Raw genomic sequence first — 16,629 nt, forward strand, 5'->3', positions numbered from 1 at the left:
CCAGTGTGGGTTCTGGGCCCACCTGCCGGTCCAGGCGCCCCCCAACCACCACCTGGGGCCAGCTGATTTTGCATGAACTGCTTCAACCTAACCCTTGGCTTCCTGTTTGTGAATGGGTCTGGGGTTGTGCCCCAGTTTCACCCCTGGAGCTTGGAGGTTGTGGGGACACAGTCGTAAAGCTAGGTTGGAGGATTAATAGAGAATCTTCAGGCTTCCTCTGAGATTTCCACCAGGAAGCTACTCCACTCAGCCTAGATTCAGTGCCTGTGTGTGTGTGTGTGTGTGTGTGTGTGTGATAAAGTCAGTATCTCTGGTGGGCGAGGCTTGTACCTTCCTGGGGACAGGGAGCTTACTATCTTATGTGCCTCGGACAGGAACTGTGGGGTCTGGAGGAGGCTTTTCAGGCTAGCGCCTGCAGCCTCTTCCAGGGTGACATGGTTTCCCCAGACGACACCCCTCAGTCTCTCCTGTCAGTGTATAGGGCTTGGGGGGGGGGGCGCTGACAAGAAGAGAAAGGGGCACCCCCAAACACGTGAGGAAGGTTTTTTGTTCTGTAAATCATGCCTTTGGGTTTTTTGTTTTTTTTTTTTGTTTGTTTGTTTGTTTTAGGATTTTATTTATTCATTTGAGAGAGCTTGAGAAAATAGGGCGGCGGGGGGAGGAGCAGAGGGACAAGCAGACTCCCTGCTGAGCATAGGAGCCCAATGCAGGCTCTGTATCCCAGGACCTGAAGATGATGACCCGAGCCGAAGTCAGTCAGACTCTTAAACCGAGTGAGCCACCTGGGCGCCCCCATCATGCCCTCGTTGGCACAGCCTTTAATGAGACTCCTTTCCTCCTGACTCCTCTTCCTGGAACCTGCAGCTGCTGCTAGGCTTCTGTCTGTGCCCCCAGGCAGCTCTCCACCCCCCCATCCCACCCCCATCTTGCCCCAGGTCAGGAGTTTCCTGTTGGGATCACCTGTGGGGTTTAGGCCACCCTTTGCCCACTAACACATTCTTTTTTTTTTTTTTTTAAATTTTATTATTAAAGAGAGAGACACAGCAAGAGAAGGAACAGAAGCAGGGAGACTGGGAGAGGGAGAAGCAGGCTTCCTGCGGAGCAGGGAGCTGGATGTGGGACCCTGGGATCATGACCTGAGCTGAAGGCAGACACTTAACCAACTGAGCACCCAGGAGCACACCCCCCCACCCCACACACATTCTTCCTACCCTCCTGCTACAGTAGATACTGCCATGTCTTATGCCTTCCCAGGCGGGCGGAAATTGCTGAGCAGGCTCAGGCGAGGGACAGAGCCCCATGTCTCTCCACTATAGACCCCTCCTGGCTGACTGCCCTGCTGTGCAAATCCCCTGACATCCTAGCTGGCATTTAGCCCTCAGGGACGGGGTCATGGGCCTTGGTCCCTGGCCCCTGCCCTGTCCATCTTCTCAGTCATCCTGGTCCGCAGGTAATGTCCAGGGAAAAAGCTTAGTCATGGCGCCCCCATCCTGGGGCCATGGAGGATTTCCGTCGGAATGCATTTTTCTGTGGATTTCATCCCAGGCCTGCTCAAGGGCAGGGGGTGAGAGGACAAGACTTGTTTTGATCGTGTGACCCAGTGTGGGCAGCCATACCCGGTCAGCCTCTGTCTCTCTTCCTGCTTATCAGCTGGCGCAGCCTTGTAGGATGGTCATGGATTAGGCATTCCAGATGGAGGCTGGGGGGCTCCCAGGCAGCCTAGATGCACCAGGTGGGGGGCCAGGGAAGGAGTCATGACTCGAGGAGTGGCTCATCCTTATTCTTGGCAAGTGGAAGCCAAAGGGGAATGGGAAGCAGAGTCCACATTCCCCTGGGCTGGGCACGTATCTGTTCCTGGCTCAAGATCTCGTTGTTGGGCTGGTCAGGGACACAGAGCACCTTGGGGGCAGGTATGGGCTGACCAGGTGTATACTGCTGGCTGTGATTTGCAGCAGCTCTGGCCCTTTCTGGGCCCTGACTTTCCAGGCTGCTCTGGTGGTTTCTTGGGCCTGAGGCACTAACATTCCTGCATAGCCAGTGGAACTGGTCTGGACTCGAGGCCTCAGGCTGTGTTCCAGGAAGGCACCCTTGGCATCTGCCTGAGCGGTGTGGTAAGGGCTCTCAGGTCCTGGTTCAAGGCCATCGTGTTTGGCCTTGGAGTTCAGATGCTCTGAACAGGGACAGAATGAGCCAGGGGGGTACCCAGCCCAGGGCTTGCTGGCGGGGCACTTGCCAGTGGACTTGCCCTTTGGAGGGTACCAAATCCAAGAGAGCGGGGGGACCCTCTGCCTCTGTCACTGCATCTCTCCTTCCCTGCTGGGGCCACACTCCTCACCCCCTGCCATTGTCATGGCGACCCCAAGAGTCCCTGCTGTCATAGCACCTCCTATCTCCTGCCCAGGGCCCTCCCAGGACTGTGTGAACTTTAGTCACTTAGGGACAGGCCGAATCACTGCGCCTCCCTGCTGCCATGACGTCAGACTCTGGGGCTGTCCTCCCTGCCAGGCTTGATCTTTTAGAGGACAGCCTATTCTCCACCCTACTCAGACACCTTCAACTGCCCCATGGGGTTGCTGGGCGTCCCCAGGCAAGCCGCTTGCCCCCTCGGGGACTAGGTGAGCAAGAGAGTTCCTTGGCCCTCTCCTGCCCCTTTCCTGCCTCTGCTCCTCCTTGGAGGTACCCTCCCCCAGATCCCAGTCCCAGTCCAGAGGCCCCCTGAGGGGCTCTGCAGGGGCTGCAGGCGTGGCTCTGGGCCACTCCTGGCAGTGGGGAGGCCCAGCCGGAGCTGTGGCCCAGACTTTCCCAGGCAGACAATCTGGCTGTGTCCCAGCCCAGAGCTTCTTCTGAGGAACAGGGAGCTTTTTTGTGCCACTGCCAATCCCAGGCCTCAGGTAAGCCCATTAGGGTCATGAAGAGTGGGGTGGGGGTTTGAGGCCAAGCGCTGTGCCTGGCCTCGGTTTCCCCTCCTGACACCAACTTGGGTGAGAGCCATGCCTCTGGGCTTGGACTTGGATTTTAGTAAGTCTTTGAGAAAAATGTGGGGTGTGGGAGGGGGGTGGGAAACGGAAGCCCAGTCCCCTGCAGGGTGTCTTCCGCAGGGCAGGAGATATCAGCCTGCAGGGCTTGGCTAGGCCTCCCTGTTGTCCTGCTCAGGGAGCAGAAGTTGGGGGTCAGTGCTGTCCACCCCTAACCATACTCCCCAGCAGTTTGAGCCTTGCTGGGTGCCCCCTGTCCCTTCGGAAGCCCACTTGAGCCCTCCCTTGAGTAGATGGATGGATAGACAGAGATGGACAGACAGAAGAGACTGGAGTATAGACCACAGGAAGTCATGGCTGGACACTACAGAGGCCGGAGGGGAGAAAGGAGGGCCCCGAAGGGGGGTCTTGGCTCATAGTCCCGTGGCCGGGAGAAATGAGGCAATGCCCCCAAGGTGCCTAGTGGATGGGACTGGAGGGCCTCCTTGGCAGGTGTGGCTGTGCCCATGCTGGGAAGGGGGTCACTGGCCTCTGCCCTCCCCCAGCCACCCCCACTACATGTGATGGGGAAGTTCTGTGTTCCTGGCGCAGCTCCTAAGGCCCCTTGGACCTCCAGCACAGCTGTCTCTACCAGAAATCCTTAACCCTGCTCCAGCCCCCCTGGGGTGTGCTCTGAAGCCTATCAGGCCTGCTGGAGGGCAGAGGGCATAGACTGTCCCCTAGAACAGTGGCAGGGGGAAGGGTCTGGTTGGCACTTTGGAGAGAGACTTCTGCTGCTTTTTGGAGGACTAAGGAGCAGGTGACACTGAGGGTAGGGAGTGTGGGGAGGAGGCTTTGCAGAAGTCCCACCAGAAAGGATTCAGTCAAGGTGGAGAGAAGAGGCCAGCTAGAATCCTACTGGCGCTGTAGGGTAGTGTCTGCTTTGTGGCTGCCCGCTGAGCCTGGGAGGGGAAAGCCCTTCCATGCTGGCTAGCTTCTGGATGTCCCTGACATGGGGTGAGACTCCATTCCTAGACCGTTTCTGGGACACCACTTCTGGCCCTGGAGCTTAGGCCCTCTGAATAGAGACAGAGTGAACCAGAGGAGTCCCGGCCTGGGGTTTGTCGGCAGACACCCCCCGAACCCCGGAGGTAATCGAGATTGCGCCTGTAACCACAACTGTCCCTCCTTGCGGGGGTCACACCCCTTGCCTGCTGCCAACGCCCCAGGGACCCAAAAGCTCGCCATTGTCTCTCCCTGCACAACTGGGAAAGGAGCCAACAGGGAAACAGTGAGCGGGAGGCAGACCAGCTTCCTTCTGCCCACAAACCCCCCTCCCCGACTCCCCCCGTCCAGGCCTCCAGGGCATCTCTCCGGTAGCCAGTGACAATTACAGCCAATGTTCCCCGAGCACCCCACCCTTTCCAAGTCACTTAACCTCCACAACAGCCCCCTGCAGGATGCCTCAGTCATTCGTACTGGACAGGTGGTCAGTGACCTGCCCAGGGCCCCACATCAGAGGAGGGGGCAAGACTTGGACGGGCTGAGCTTGCTCCCCAGCCTGCACACCCCATCCCCTTGGCCAGGCACACGTGGGCTTCACCGCTTTGTCATATGACGCTCACACCACTGAACCCGGGCCCCGCTCTGGGCAAACCCTCTCTCGGCTGTGCCTGGAGATCTCCCACAAATGTGAGAGCAGTTGACAGCCTCCTCTTCAACCCTAGAGTTCATCTGGAAGCAGAGGAACCTCACGGAGCTCCCGGGGTGGGGGAACCAACTCGGGGTGTTTCAGGTATGCTATCTCAGTTTTCAGGAAAACCAGGAGGCTACGTGGTTGTGGTGTCTCTCTGGAGCAGGATCCTGTGGCCACGGGCACCTGCCGTGTGTGAGGGACCCCCGTTATCTCTTCAGCTGCTTCAGCCAACCCCCGCCCCCACTGCCCCATTTTTGCAGCCACCTCTGCAGGCAAGGCGTGGGGCTCCCATCCCCTGAGAAAGGTAGGCCCCTGCCCTGTGGCCCTCAGCTAACGATTGCAGGAGGAGACCATGGGGGTCCTCTCTCTGAACCCCACAGTCTGTGGCAGGACACTCTGGGAGGGCCCATGGATGCTGCCTGGCTCCAGGCTGAGGTGGGGGTCACGGAAGGAATCAGACCAGGCTTGCCCCTCATGGACTTCCACACTTGGCCATGGCTCCCACTTTGGGGGATAGATGAGGCTGTGTAGAAGCAGGGGCACACGGAATCTGGGGGCTTCCAGAAGAGGGTTCTGTTGGACATGGGTTCCTTACTGGAATGCGGCCCTGAGGATAAGCAGGGAGATTTGGGAGGGCACAGATGGGGTCAGGAGTTTCTGGTGGAGGGAATAGCATGAGCAAAGGTCTGGGGGCTGGAAGGAGACACAGGGATGTGTTTCTGAGGCTTGATCCTGGGCTGTGCCCTGTGAAGGTGAGGGTCAGGATGTGCCCAGAGGCAGGCCAGTGGTAGGCCCCTGACTCTGTTAACCTCCACCCCCACCCCTAACCAGGGCCTGCAGAGCCATGAAGAGGAAGTATGTGTATCTGGTCCCGGTGGCCGTGGTCCTCGTGCTCTTCCTCATCATTGGCCTGTGCATTTGGCTGCCCTCAGCCTCCAAGACACATAACCATGTCTACCCCAGGGCGGCCGTGGCTGCAGATGCCAAGCATTGCTCAGAGATCGGGAGGTGAGCAGGCAGGGCATGGGAACCCAGGAGGACTACTGCAAGTGGATCTGGCTCAGACCCTCAGCCCCCTGAGACGCAGTGTCCCCACCTGTCCCTGAGCTACCTGGACAAGGGGTGCCTGATTCACATGGAGCTGCGTGTCCTTTCCTTGGAACTTCTCAGCAGCCTCTGGTCAGGGCAGAAGGGGACACTGACTCCAAGAGCAGGGTGTGGGTTTCCCAGGGCCCAGCTGAGCCCCTTTTTCTCAGACCTAAGAATCTCCATCTCTTTGGATCAACTGTTGTTTTATGCTATTTTCTACCCCTGTCTCACATTATCTACAAAGATCAGTTCCCACTTAGAGACTTAAACAGGAAAAAAAAAATGTTACCAATAAAAGTAACAATTTTCCCATTTTCTTTCTATTATAAAATGCATGTTCATCTGTTTGCTTGAAAAGGAAGACCATGCAAGCCCATTGGCTTAAGAGTTCTACGCAAAGCCCCAGAACTGGGGGCTCTTCTTCCCTCCTGTTTTGGGCAGAGTGGCCTGATAGGGTGGAAGTGGGTGGCAGGTGCCTGCATCGGGGGGTCGGGGAGCCTGCAGGTGCTCACTGCCCACCATGTGCCATGGGTAGGGACGTGCTGAGGGAAGGCGGCTCGGCGGTGGACGCTGCTATCGCGGCCCTCCTGTGCGTGGGGCTCATGAACGTCCACAGCATGGGCATCGGGGGCGGCCTGTTCCTCACCATCTACAACAGCACTACACGTGAGTGCCCCTGGGGAGCCGGGGGGTGAATGGCAGCGGCTGTCTAGCTCAGGCTGGACTTGGGCTGGGGGCAGGCAGGGCTGGGTGGCCCCTGGGCTCATAACCTTGGGTGAGGAGGGTTGGTGTGGGTCTGGATTGCCCGCCTGCTTCTCCTTCCAGGAAAAGTTGAGATCATCAATGCCCGCGAGGTGGCCCCGGGGCTGGCCTTTGACAGCATGTTCAATAGCTCGGAGCAGTCACAGGAAGGTGAGGTGCAAAGTCAAGGTGTAGGTGCAGAGCTGGGCTGAGCTACTGGGGAAGGCATGGGCCTCTGGGGCTAGGGACAGCTCTGGATGGGCTGATGCCCACTGTACCCATCCCTTCCTGGCCCCACAACACCCTCCCGTAATGAACAGTCAAGACCATCATCATGGAGGGAAAAAGAGGTGGAGCTTCAGTTATTTTCAGGTCAGGCCCCTCCAGAGCCACCCAGTGTTAGTAAACAGAGAGAATAATTATTTCATCAGCTAGCACATACCGGGGGTCTCTGGGGCCAGCACTTTGCTCAGCCCTTTTCACCAGTGAGCCCCTTGAATCCTCCCTTGTATGCTTGGGAGTCCAGGGAAGTGCTGTGTTGATTCTCATTTTATAGGTCCAGAGAGGTAGTGCAAACCAACTGAGGTCACACAGCTGGATGGTGCTGAGGCCAAAATTGGACCCGGGCTGTTGAAACCCTGTGTTTTTCAAAGGCATCCAAGTCATTCATTTGTTCGTTCATTTGTGGGGTTAGCTCTCTAGAGACAACAGTCTGTCTTTTTTAACAAAGTCTTATGCGGAGGAGAGGCCCCCAGTTTTCCCATGCAGCTGCGGGGAAGCCAATGGCCACCAGGGGGTGCTGCTCCCAAGGACTCAAACGGGTTGCAGGCTAGGAGGTTGGAGGCAGGAAGTTCTGGCTGTTGGGGTTAACTGATCCCATCTCCAACTGCAGGTTCTGCCCCTCAGCCCTGGGCGGTGGGCGGGGCCCTGCGGGTACCCCGCCCCCTTGGAGTCCTCTCCAACCTACAGAGTCTTTGTTTGAATTCCTATATCCCTTGGGAACCTCTGAATGGGTAGAAAGGAAATTCACTGGAATCTTACAGGCTTAGCACCTTAGGGGCACTTGGAATACATTTATTTAACCAGGACTTGTTGGGCACCTCTTAAAATGTCAGGAGCTGTTCCCCAAGCCAGGGGACAAAGCAAAGGCAACAGGCGAAATCTGAAATCTGTGGCCCAGTTGAGCCAGGATAGCAGAGACAGGGAAGAGCCAGATGGCATCGATTCACCAAGTACAGCACGCTCGGGGACGGGCTGACTAAGCAAAGACCCAGAGGCTGGAGTGGAGTGAGGGGAGCTGTACGGGTGTCTGGGGGCAGAGCAAGTGGCCCACGTGGGAACCAGCGAGGCTGCACTGGCTGACCCCAGGGTCAGAATGGCTCAGGTGGCGTCAGACCTCGTGGGTCATTGCGAAGACCCTGCTTCTTGTCGGAGAGAGGGAGCAGTGTCTCTTGGGGTGTTTGTGGGGGTGGATCTGGGATAGATCGGACATAACCCCTTGGGTTGCTGCAGAAGGGTCAGAGAGCAAGCAGCCTGCCCGTAAGGTGACCTGTCAGGAGGTCACCACGATATTCAGGGAGAGAAGATGGTGTTGGGAGGTGGTTGGTACTCAACATACCTGGAATGGGGAGCCTATGCGTCTGCTGATAGGTTGGGTGTGACACATATGCCAAGTGTCCTGAATGACTGGTGTTCGATCTGCATCCAGAAAGAGGGGGCATCCCTAGCAGGAACAGCAAGGCTGTGGGGAATGGGTTTGGGAGATAGTCAGGAGTTGCGTTTTGAGCGTGTTAAGTTAGAGATGCCTTTTAGGCGTGGGCAGCCGCGTCCTCAGGTCTGGCCATCAGAGGAGCAGGCCAGGCCAGAGAGTAAATGTGGAGTTGTGAGCACATAATGGAACTTCAAGTTCAAGTTCAAGCTCTGATCTGGGGGAGTAGATAGCGGAGACTCTAGGAGAGCCTGGCAGGTGGGATGCAGAGGTGACCCGGCAGGAGTGATGGGCCAGGTAAGGTGAAGTTGAGAGGAGACCCAGGTCTGCCAGTTTGGGGGTCAGTGGTGGCTTTGGCGAGCAGGGTGGTATGAGACCTGATTGGCCCAAGGTCAGGAAGGTATTTATTTAAGGTGGCAGGAATTACGGGCTGGATGTCAGACCTTCTGAGATGTGCAGACATGCAGATCCTAATACCCTGGCTCTCGTGCCCAGCTTCAGGTTGTTATGAGCCTAGACTGCCTTGTCTGGGGGTAGCTGAGATGGCCCTTGTCATTCAGGGGTGGAAACAAGAGGGTGTCTGGGAGTGGGGGCCGTGGCTGTACCTTTCTGCATCAGTATCCAGTTTAGGGTATGGTGGGCCGTGGGAGTGGGTGGGGATCAGGGTCTACAGGTGTTTCCAGTGGAACTGTGGGCTCCTCTAAGGAGCTCTTTGTGGTCAGGTGGGGAAACTAAGGCCCAGAGACTGTAAAGGGCAGGGGTTTGGGCTCAGGTCCTGGTTCTGAGACAGTAGAAGGGAGAAAGGTAGAGGTCTTGCCTTGGAACTGGCTCAATGTCAGGGTGGCCCCAGGCTTGCACGGGGATCTTCTGTGGGTTCTGGTGGACCCCTTGAGCCTGTGGGCGAGGAAGCTCAGACTGAGAGATGGCAGGGGTCTGGCTTCCCCACAGTCTTGTGTGCAGCTGTGGCCTGGCACAGGATTTCAAACCTGGTGGCCACCCCCGCAGAGGCAGTCATCTCATCCCTGGACAGCAGAATCCAGCAGAAGGAACCACCTCTCCCTGACCTGTGGCCTCCTTCGCATGTCCCTAACCATTTACACTCTTGCCTGCTGAGTCCGGATAGGACAATGCCATTTCTTTCCGAAACCTCACTGATCCCATCTGGGGACTGTGCCTAGGTTGTGGCCTGAGAGAGCATCCCTCCCAGTGTCCCCAGACTAGAGCCACTAACTGTGTGTGTGTGTGTGTCCCTGTCCCTGTGCAGGGGGGCTGTCGGTGGCGGTTCCCGGTGAGATCCGAGGCTATGAACTGGCCCACCAGCGGCACGGGCGGCTGCCCTGGGCTCGCCTCTTCTGGCCCAGCATCCAGCTGGCCCGCCAGGGCTTCCCTGTGGGGAAGGGCTTGGCGGCAGCCCTGGAGAAAAGTCGGGCAGTCATCGAGCAGCGGCCTGCCCTGTGGTATGTCTGGGGGGGGTTGGCCTGCCCTGGGCCACAGGCTGGGCAGACATGGCCCAATATTCCCTGCAAGCTGTGAATGACTGGCCGGGTGCTTTCAGGAACCTGTGCTGATGGAGGGCTGAGGTCTAGGATACAGGAACCTTTCCCAGTGTGCATGGGATGGCATTCTGAGCCTGGTGCCTTCCCAGGCTTGTGTGTCCTGAGTGGCAGGGGCTCTAGGAGGCATGCGCTGGACACCAGAGGATGAGGGTCACACACCTGTGGAAGGGTGCTCGCTGTCTTTTTTTTTTTTTTTTTTTAAGACTTTATTTATTTATTTGACAGAGAGATCACAAGTAGGCAGAGAGGCAGGCAGAGAGAGGGGGAAGCAGGTTCCCTGCTGAGCAGAGAGCCTGATGCGGGGCTTGATCCCAGGACCCTGAGATCATGACCTGAGACGAAGGCAGAGGCTTAATCCACTGAGCCACCCAGGTGCCCTGCTTGCTGTCCTTTGATCTCCTGTGTGATTGGGTGGGAAGTGACTGGCTTAATCCAGCCAGCCTGCCAGCCTCACAGGAGCCTCTCTGCCCCAGTGAGGTGTTCTGCCGCAATGGGAAGGTGCTGCGGGAAGGGGACAAATTGACCTTGCCACGGTTGGCAGACACGTACGAGACGCTGGCCTTGGAGGGAGCCCAAGCCTTCTACAACGGGAGGCTCACAGCCCAGATTATCAAGGACATTCGGGATGCTGGTGAGTGGGCAACCTCAGTGGCCCCAGGGAAGGAACCCTGAGCCAGAGCTCAGAGGTCTTAGGTCCTCTGGTCCTGCCTTGGCCCAGACCCTAGGCCCTCAGCAGCATCTGGTGGAGGGGTGGGTGTCAAGGAGACGTCTGCACTCAGTGACAGGTCACAAGAATCTACAGATCTTGGTTAAGTCATGACTGAGAGACCAGTGCAGTTCAGGAGAGAAAGTTCTCAGTGGATAAATGCAGGCCTAGGTAGGAGCTCAGACTGAGGGAGCCTTGACATGCAGGTCTGGGAGGACTTCCTAGAGGAGGTAGTACATGAACTCCAGATGAGGTTGGAGAGAGGAAGAGCATTCCCGGCCAAGGCCCAGAGAGGGTGAGCTTTAATTATCCCTGAGGGTCACAGCAGATGGGGGTGGGCTTGGCGAGAGAGGCCTTGGAGGGGCCGCAAGCAGGAGAGCCTCTGATGAATTTCAGCCAGGCAGCCTGCCGCTGCCTCTCCCTCCCCACTGTGGATTTCTTCATACTGTTCTTTTTATCAGAGACACAGAAGAGTGTGATTAGCATGCGGGCCTTTAGCGCTGGGGCAGGAAATTAGCCTGTAAATAACCTAGTCTGTCTGGAGCCCATTTCCTGTAGAATTAAGAGCCTCCTTTCACCCACCCATTAGTCTCTGGCGGAGAGGACTGGGCAAGGGGGAGATAGGAGCAGATATTTTCCACTTAGGGAAGAGGACTCTTGGCGCCAGGGGAAGAGAATGTGGACCTGGAGGCCAGTGGGGCAAATAGGTGGAGGGTAGCTGGCCTGAGCCTGGCGATGGGGAGGAGGCATCTTTGGGGAGCACAGAGAGACTGGGGGGTTGGGCCGTGGGGAGGGGGAGGGGCAGGGACCCTCTGGGCATGTGAGGGCTTTCAGTTTGGTGATCTTGTCCTCCCCTTGGATTTGGGGCCCCGTCCCCATGTCCCTCCACTGAGCTGCTCTTGCAGGGGGCATCATGACCGCCAAGGACCTCAATGACTACCGTGCCAGGCTGATCGAGAACCCCATGAACATCAGCCTTGGGGACGCCCATCTCTACATGCCCAGCGCCCCACTCAGTGGCCCGGTGCTGGCTCTTATCCTCAACATCCTTAAGGGTGAGCTGTCCCACCACGACCCTGTAGGAGGCGGTGCAGAGCCACCAGGGCTGTGTGTGTTGCCGGGGGCTAAGGGAGGAAGAGGAGTGGTTGGGAAGTAAAAACGGTGTGGAGCAGCATCCCGGGCTGGGAACAGCCCCTGCAAGGGCTTAGGGGTGACAGGGTCTGTCTGCCTTGCCCAGTTACCCAGTGCTGGAAGTTCACAGCTAGTGGGTGCGGGGGGGCTGGTCCAGAGGACGTGTCTGACAAATCTAAGTGGTCTTCTGGGACCGGGTAAGACTGGGTCGCCCTTCTAGCTGGACATTTGAGGCCCAGGTCCAGGGGTCCCTTGCCTCATTCCATCCTTCCATTCCTCCAAAGTGTCCACTGGTCGTTATTCAATGTTCCTCTTCTCAAGCTGGGCCAAGCAAAGAGATTCAGGGAGGTGTGAGCCTACCCTGGAACAACCAGCTGTCTTGGCCTAGCTGGGGTGTCCCAAGGGCCCTGGGACTGCCGGTGTGTCCCATCTCTGCTCCATCAGGGTACAACTTCTCCCGGGCGAGTGTGGAAACACCCGAGCAGAAGGGTCTGACTTACCACCGCATTGTGGAGGCCTTCCGGTTCGCCTATGCCAAGAGGACCCTGCTTGGGGACCCCAAGTTTGTCAATGTGATGGCGGTAAGAGGCAGGGGCGGTAAGAGGTCCACGATGGGTGGGGAGGGCCTCTCATGGAGGTGCCACGATGGTTCCCTGGGGCCACCCCAACCTCACACATGCTGAATCAATCCATTCCTACCACTGACTTTGGTGGTGGGCCTACCATGTGCTGGGATAGACTGGTGACCCCGAGTTCAGCCCTCAGCCACAGGGAGCTCGCAGTGTGACAAGTCGGCAATGAGTAATTAGTGGCCCCTATCCCTGGCCACGCTCGCACCTTGGGGGCTGTACCCTTGGTCTGGAAGCTTTTGGAGTGTTCACTGCTGAGCTGAGGAATCCGTAAGGGCATCATAACCCTCGAGGGTCATGAGGAGGATGGGGGAGGGGTGGGGGTGGGGTCTGGGTGGCAGAGGCCTCAGCCTCCAGCTTGTTGGTCACACCCAGCAGCTAACCCTTCCCTGATCCCCACCCAGGCCCTGCACAGCCTGACCCACTTACAGACAAATACCCCAGTTCCAGGCTGAGCCTTCACTGAGCCTCCTGTCATGGCGCCCCTTTACCTACTTGGATCCCCCATTCTGGGGTAGACCTGCAGACCCCCTCACACTGACCTGTGCCTCTCAGCTGCCCTTCTGCTCTCCTGGATCTCTTTTCTTTCCTGAGGACCATTTTCGTGCTACTCCCCATGGCCTTCAGGGACCTGGCGACTCATCCCCCTGAGGCCACTGCATTGCCTCCCTCTCTCTCTGCAGCCCCCGCCCCTGCCATCCTGGCTGAGGTTGGCTCCTCTGCTCCTCCACCTGCCAACTCAGCCTCTCCTGCAGCCCTGCGCTCCCTCCAGCATTCCCATCCTGCCCTTTCTGACAGGTCATTCTGGAAAGAGGCATCTGCTTGTCGCTGCTGCCTCCCCTTCCTCTGCTTCCACTCAGGGCACACTGGGCCTCTCCATCCCTTTCTCAAGCCCTCTCCCATCAGGCTCTGCCCTCCTCGCTCCACATCCCCCCGCCAGGACCCCTCACTCCACCCCACCCCGAGAGTCCAGCCTCAGTTTCCCCTTTGGGCCCCCCTCAGCAGCATCTCACACAGTTCAGTTCACCACCTCCTTTCCTCACCTTTTCATTTTGCAAAGTTGTGGACATTTTGCCCCATCCCCTTCCTCTCTCCATGCCTCCACCCACCCCTTTTTATTGACATGTGTGTGCTTTTTTGGGTATCAGATGGTCAGTCCCCGATATCACACTTTGGGTTGTAGCTCCTGAGACTGAGAGATCTCCATGCCGCCTTCGAGAGGACCTGGCCCATCAGACACCTGTGTTCCCGAGGGTCCCAGGGTTGTTTAGGTCCAGAGCCCATCAGACTCATCCCTCACAGTCTCTGTTCTGTCCCTCCAGTGTCTGAACCTACAACAGATATCTGGGGTGTTTTGCTGCTTTTTAAAGCCCAGGGCGGCTGTCTTGCAGAACCATCCCACATCCTGGATTTGACTTTCTGTTTTCTTGGGAGTAGATTCAGGCTGAAAATTTTCCCTGTGGGGTGTTGCTGGAAAATTCTGGAGGCATTTTCTTTGCTCATTCCCCAGGGGCTTTCCTTGCTGGCTCCTATCTCCTCTCCTCTCCTCTTTGTCCTTACCACCATGGGGACCCTGTTCATGCGCACAGGTTGAAGCAGCGACTGGAGGCTGATGGCTCCCTGTTTATCCTCAGCCTGATCTTGCCCATGAACTCCACACACATAGATCCATACCCATCTGCAACAGGAAAAGGCATGTCTCCAAAATCAAGCTCCTGACTGTCCACCTTCACTGCCTCTTCCATAGTGTCTACCTCCTACCTTCACTGTCCCTTCTGCAGCGTCTACCTCCACAGTTAAATGGCCTCTCTGCACTGAAGGCTTTGGGACCATTGGTTCTCTCCCATCCGCACCAGCCCCCATCTCTCACTTGGTTGATGCCATAGCCTCCCAGTTGTGTTCTACACTACACCCCCACACAGCTGCCAGAGTGATCCTGTGAACTGCTGGTGTGCTCCTTCCTCTGTCCCAGGCCCGGGTGGCTCAGAGCAAAAGCCAGACTCCTTATAGGGCCTCTGAAGACTTATTGGGATAACCCCCTGCTAATGTCCCTACCACCTCTCTTTGACCCTATTCACCCTTTGCCTGTCACTCACAGGCCTGCCTCAGGGCCTTTGCATTTACCACCAGGCCTCATTCAGGCCTCTTTTCAGACATCACCTCCTCTGAGAAGCCCTCCCTGACAATTCCGCTCCCATCTGGTCCTTCTCTATCCCCTTTACCCGGCTTGTTCTCTCCAGCATGTCCCTGTCTCCCTTTATCGTCCCTGCCAGAAGGGCAGGGACCCGTGTGTGTGTTCCCTGTTGATCCAAGCATGCAGTACAAGCTCCATGAATGAATGAAAGGTTGAATGCGGCCAGAGTGGGGGCTTGTGGGGTGGACAGACCAATGCTAAGAGTTGCTGGACTGCAGCAGAGGCAGAGCCTGGAAAGGGGATCAGATGGGCTACGTGAGGTTGGGGATGCAGGAGGGTTGTGGTCAGGGCCATGTTGGGGGCTTCCCAAGAGCTGCTCGCACAAGCCTGTGCCCCCTCCCCATCCTCCTCCCCACCTCCTCAGGCCAGCTCTGGGGTCTCGGCAGGTGGTCCGCAACATGAGCTCCGAGTTCTTTGCCGCTCAGCTCCGGGCCCGGATCTCTGACAGCACCACTCACCCGACCTCCTACTATGAGCCTGAGTTCTACACACCTGATGACGGTGGCACGGCCCACCTGTCCGTGGTTGCAGAGGATGGCAGTGCTGTATCCGCCACCAGCACCATCAACCTCTAGTAGGGCTGCTTGGTGGCCCTGGGTGGGCCAGGGGCTGCTTGTGTCTCCCAGGAGGGAGCTACATCAACCCCTTTCATGGTGGGGAAACTGAGGCCCCACCTTGGTAGAGTGCCTGCCCTCAGCCTCCCTGGGCTGGGTGGAGCTTTGGTGGGTGGGTGGGGGCTGGGTGGGGTAGGGGCTGGATCTGGCACAGTTGTCTGATCCGGCTGGTCTGCAGCTTTGGTTCCAAGGTACGCTCACGGGTCAGCGGGATCATATTCAATGATGAGATGGATGACTTCAGCTCCCCCAACATCACCAACCAGTTTGGGGTGCCCCCCTCCCCAGCCAACTTCATCAAACCAGGTGCGGGGCGGGGAGGTACTTGGGTCAAGAGAGGGCTGGTGCCCTGGGCAGGCAGCTGACCAGCATCTCTGTCCCTGCCTGCCCATCTGGTGACCACAGGGAAGCAGCCCCTCTCGTCCATGTGTCCGGCGATCCTCGTGGGCCAGGATGGCCAGGTCCGCATGGTGGTGGGTGCCTCTGGGGGCACGCATATCACTACGGCCACTGCACTGGTACGTGTCATCTATCTGTTCCTTCCAGCCCCTGCCCCTGGGCCATGCTGACCCCATCCCTTTGCCCTCCAGGCCATCATCCATAACCTGTGGTTTGGCTATGATGTAAAACGGGCAGTAGAGGAGCCCCGACTTCACAACCAGCTTCTGCCCAACACCACGACACTGGAGAAAGGCATTGACCAGGTGGGACAGGGCCAAGGAAACTGAGTCACGAGGGGGGGGTCATGGGGGTCTTAGGATGGAGGCCCGGATCTCCTGAGTCATCAAAGAGTAGACTACCAGCCTCTGCCTGGGGCAGATGAACTTCACCTCCACTGCCTGTGCCATCTTGAACCCCTGTGCAACCTGGGTCAGGCCACCTGCTCCAAGGAGACCCACTAGGCCCAGCTGCACCCAACTTGTTCTTCCTGGCCCCTGGGCTGGAAACGGCACCGTCTGTGTGGTTCGGTGTGGGTCTGTGTGGTTCAGATGGCTTCGCAGGCCCTGCTGAGAACCCTCTATCCCCTCCCACCCCCAGGCGGTGACCGCAGCCCTGAAGACTCGGCACCACAACACTGAGGACACTTCCAGCTTCATCGGTGTGGTGCAAGCCATTGTCCACACAGCCGGTGGCTGGGCAGCTGCCTCAGACCCCAGGAAAGGCGGGGAGCCTGCTGGCTACTGAGTGCTTGGGTGGGCAAGGCTTCCTGGCAACCTAGGGATGAGATGCCCGCTGGGGCCAGAGTGGAACTTGGAGGGATTTGCTTCCCCTGTGAGTGACAAAGCAGTGCAATAAATGGGGGTTGCAGCGTGAGGCTCTGGGCAGCCTTGCTGGCCCAGCTCCCATATCGCTGGGCCTCAGCATCCTATGTGTGAATTGGAGCTGTACGGTGAGGAAGGGTGGAGAGGCGGGATTCAGAGGTCATAACCTCTCAGGTGCTGGAACTAGGCTGAGAACGTACACGAGAGCCCGGCCGCTGGGTGAGTGGAGACAGGACCCACTCAGACCAATCACTGTCCTTCCTCACCCTGAGCCCCAGGAGCAGGGGGCCAGGTCATCCATTTTCTGGCCTGGGCCGTGGCACTTCCTAGTATCAACCACCAGGGGGCG

At 57.8% G+C, this 16,629-nt stretch overlaps 1 protein-coding gene across 2 annotated transcripts; it reads left to right on the forward strand.

Moving 5' to 3' along the window:
- The first annotated feature begins 4,767 nt into the window (after positions 1-4,767).
- On the forward strand, positions 4,768-16,332 carry LOC111142609 (gamma-glutamyltransferase 1). Of its 2 annotated transcripts, none has more exons than XM_022495912.1 (13): positions 4,768-4,954; positions 5,482-5,658; positions 6,275-6,405; positions 6,565-6,651; positions 9,453-9,645; positions 10,218-10,375; positions 11,356-11,505; positions 12,026-12,162; positions 14,791-14,978; positions 15,197-15,324; positions 15,424-15,536; positions 15,609-15,722; positions 16,057-16,332. In XM_022495912.1, the coding sequence occupies exons 2-13, from the start codon at positions 5,495-5,497 to the stop codon at positions 16,201-16,203; spliced, it is 1,710 nt and encodes a 569-aa protein (XP_022351620.1). In that variant the 5' UTR covers positions 4,768-4,954; positions 5,482-5,494; the 3' UTR covers positions 16,204-16,332. The 2 variants fall into 2 exon arrangements, with proteins under 2 accessions (XP_022351620.1, XP_022351621.1); XM_022495913.1 differs by lacking the exon at positions 4,768-4,954 and adding an exon at position 9,795 and having other exon boundaries at positions 5,495-5,658; positions 10,204-10,375; positions 16,057-16,203.
- The last annotated feature ends 297 nt before the right edge of the window (positions 16,333-16,629 follow it).

This window comes from Enhydra lutris, unplaced genomic scaffold (assembly GCF_002288905.1).
Source record: "Enhydra lutris kenyoni isolate GAN:26980312 unplaced genomic scaffold, ASM228890v2 scaffoldscaffold8, whole genome shotgun sequence".
NCBI lineage: Eukaryota > Metazoa > Chordata > Mammalia > Carnivora > Mustelidae > Enhydra > Enhydra lutris.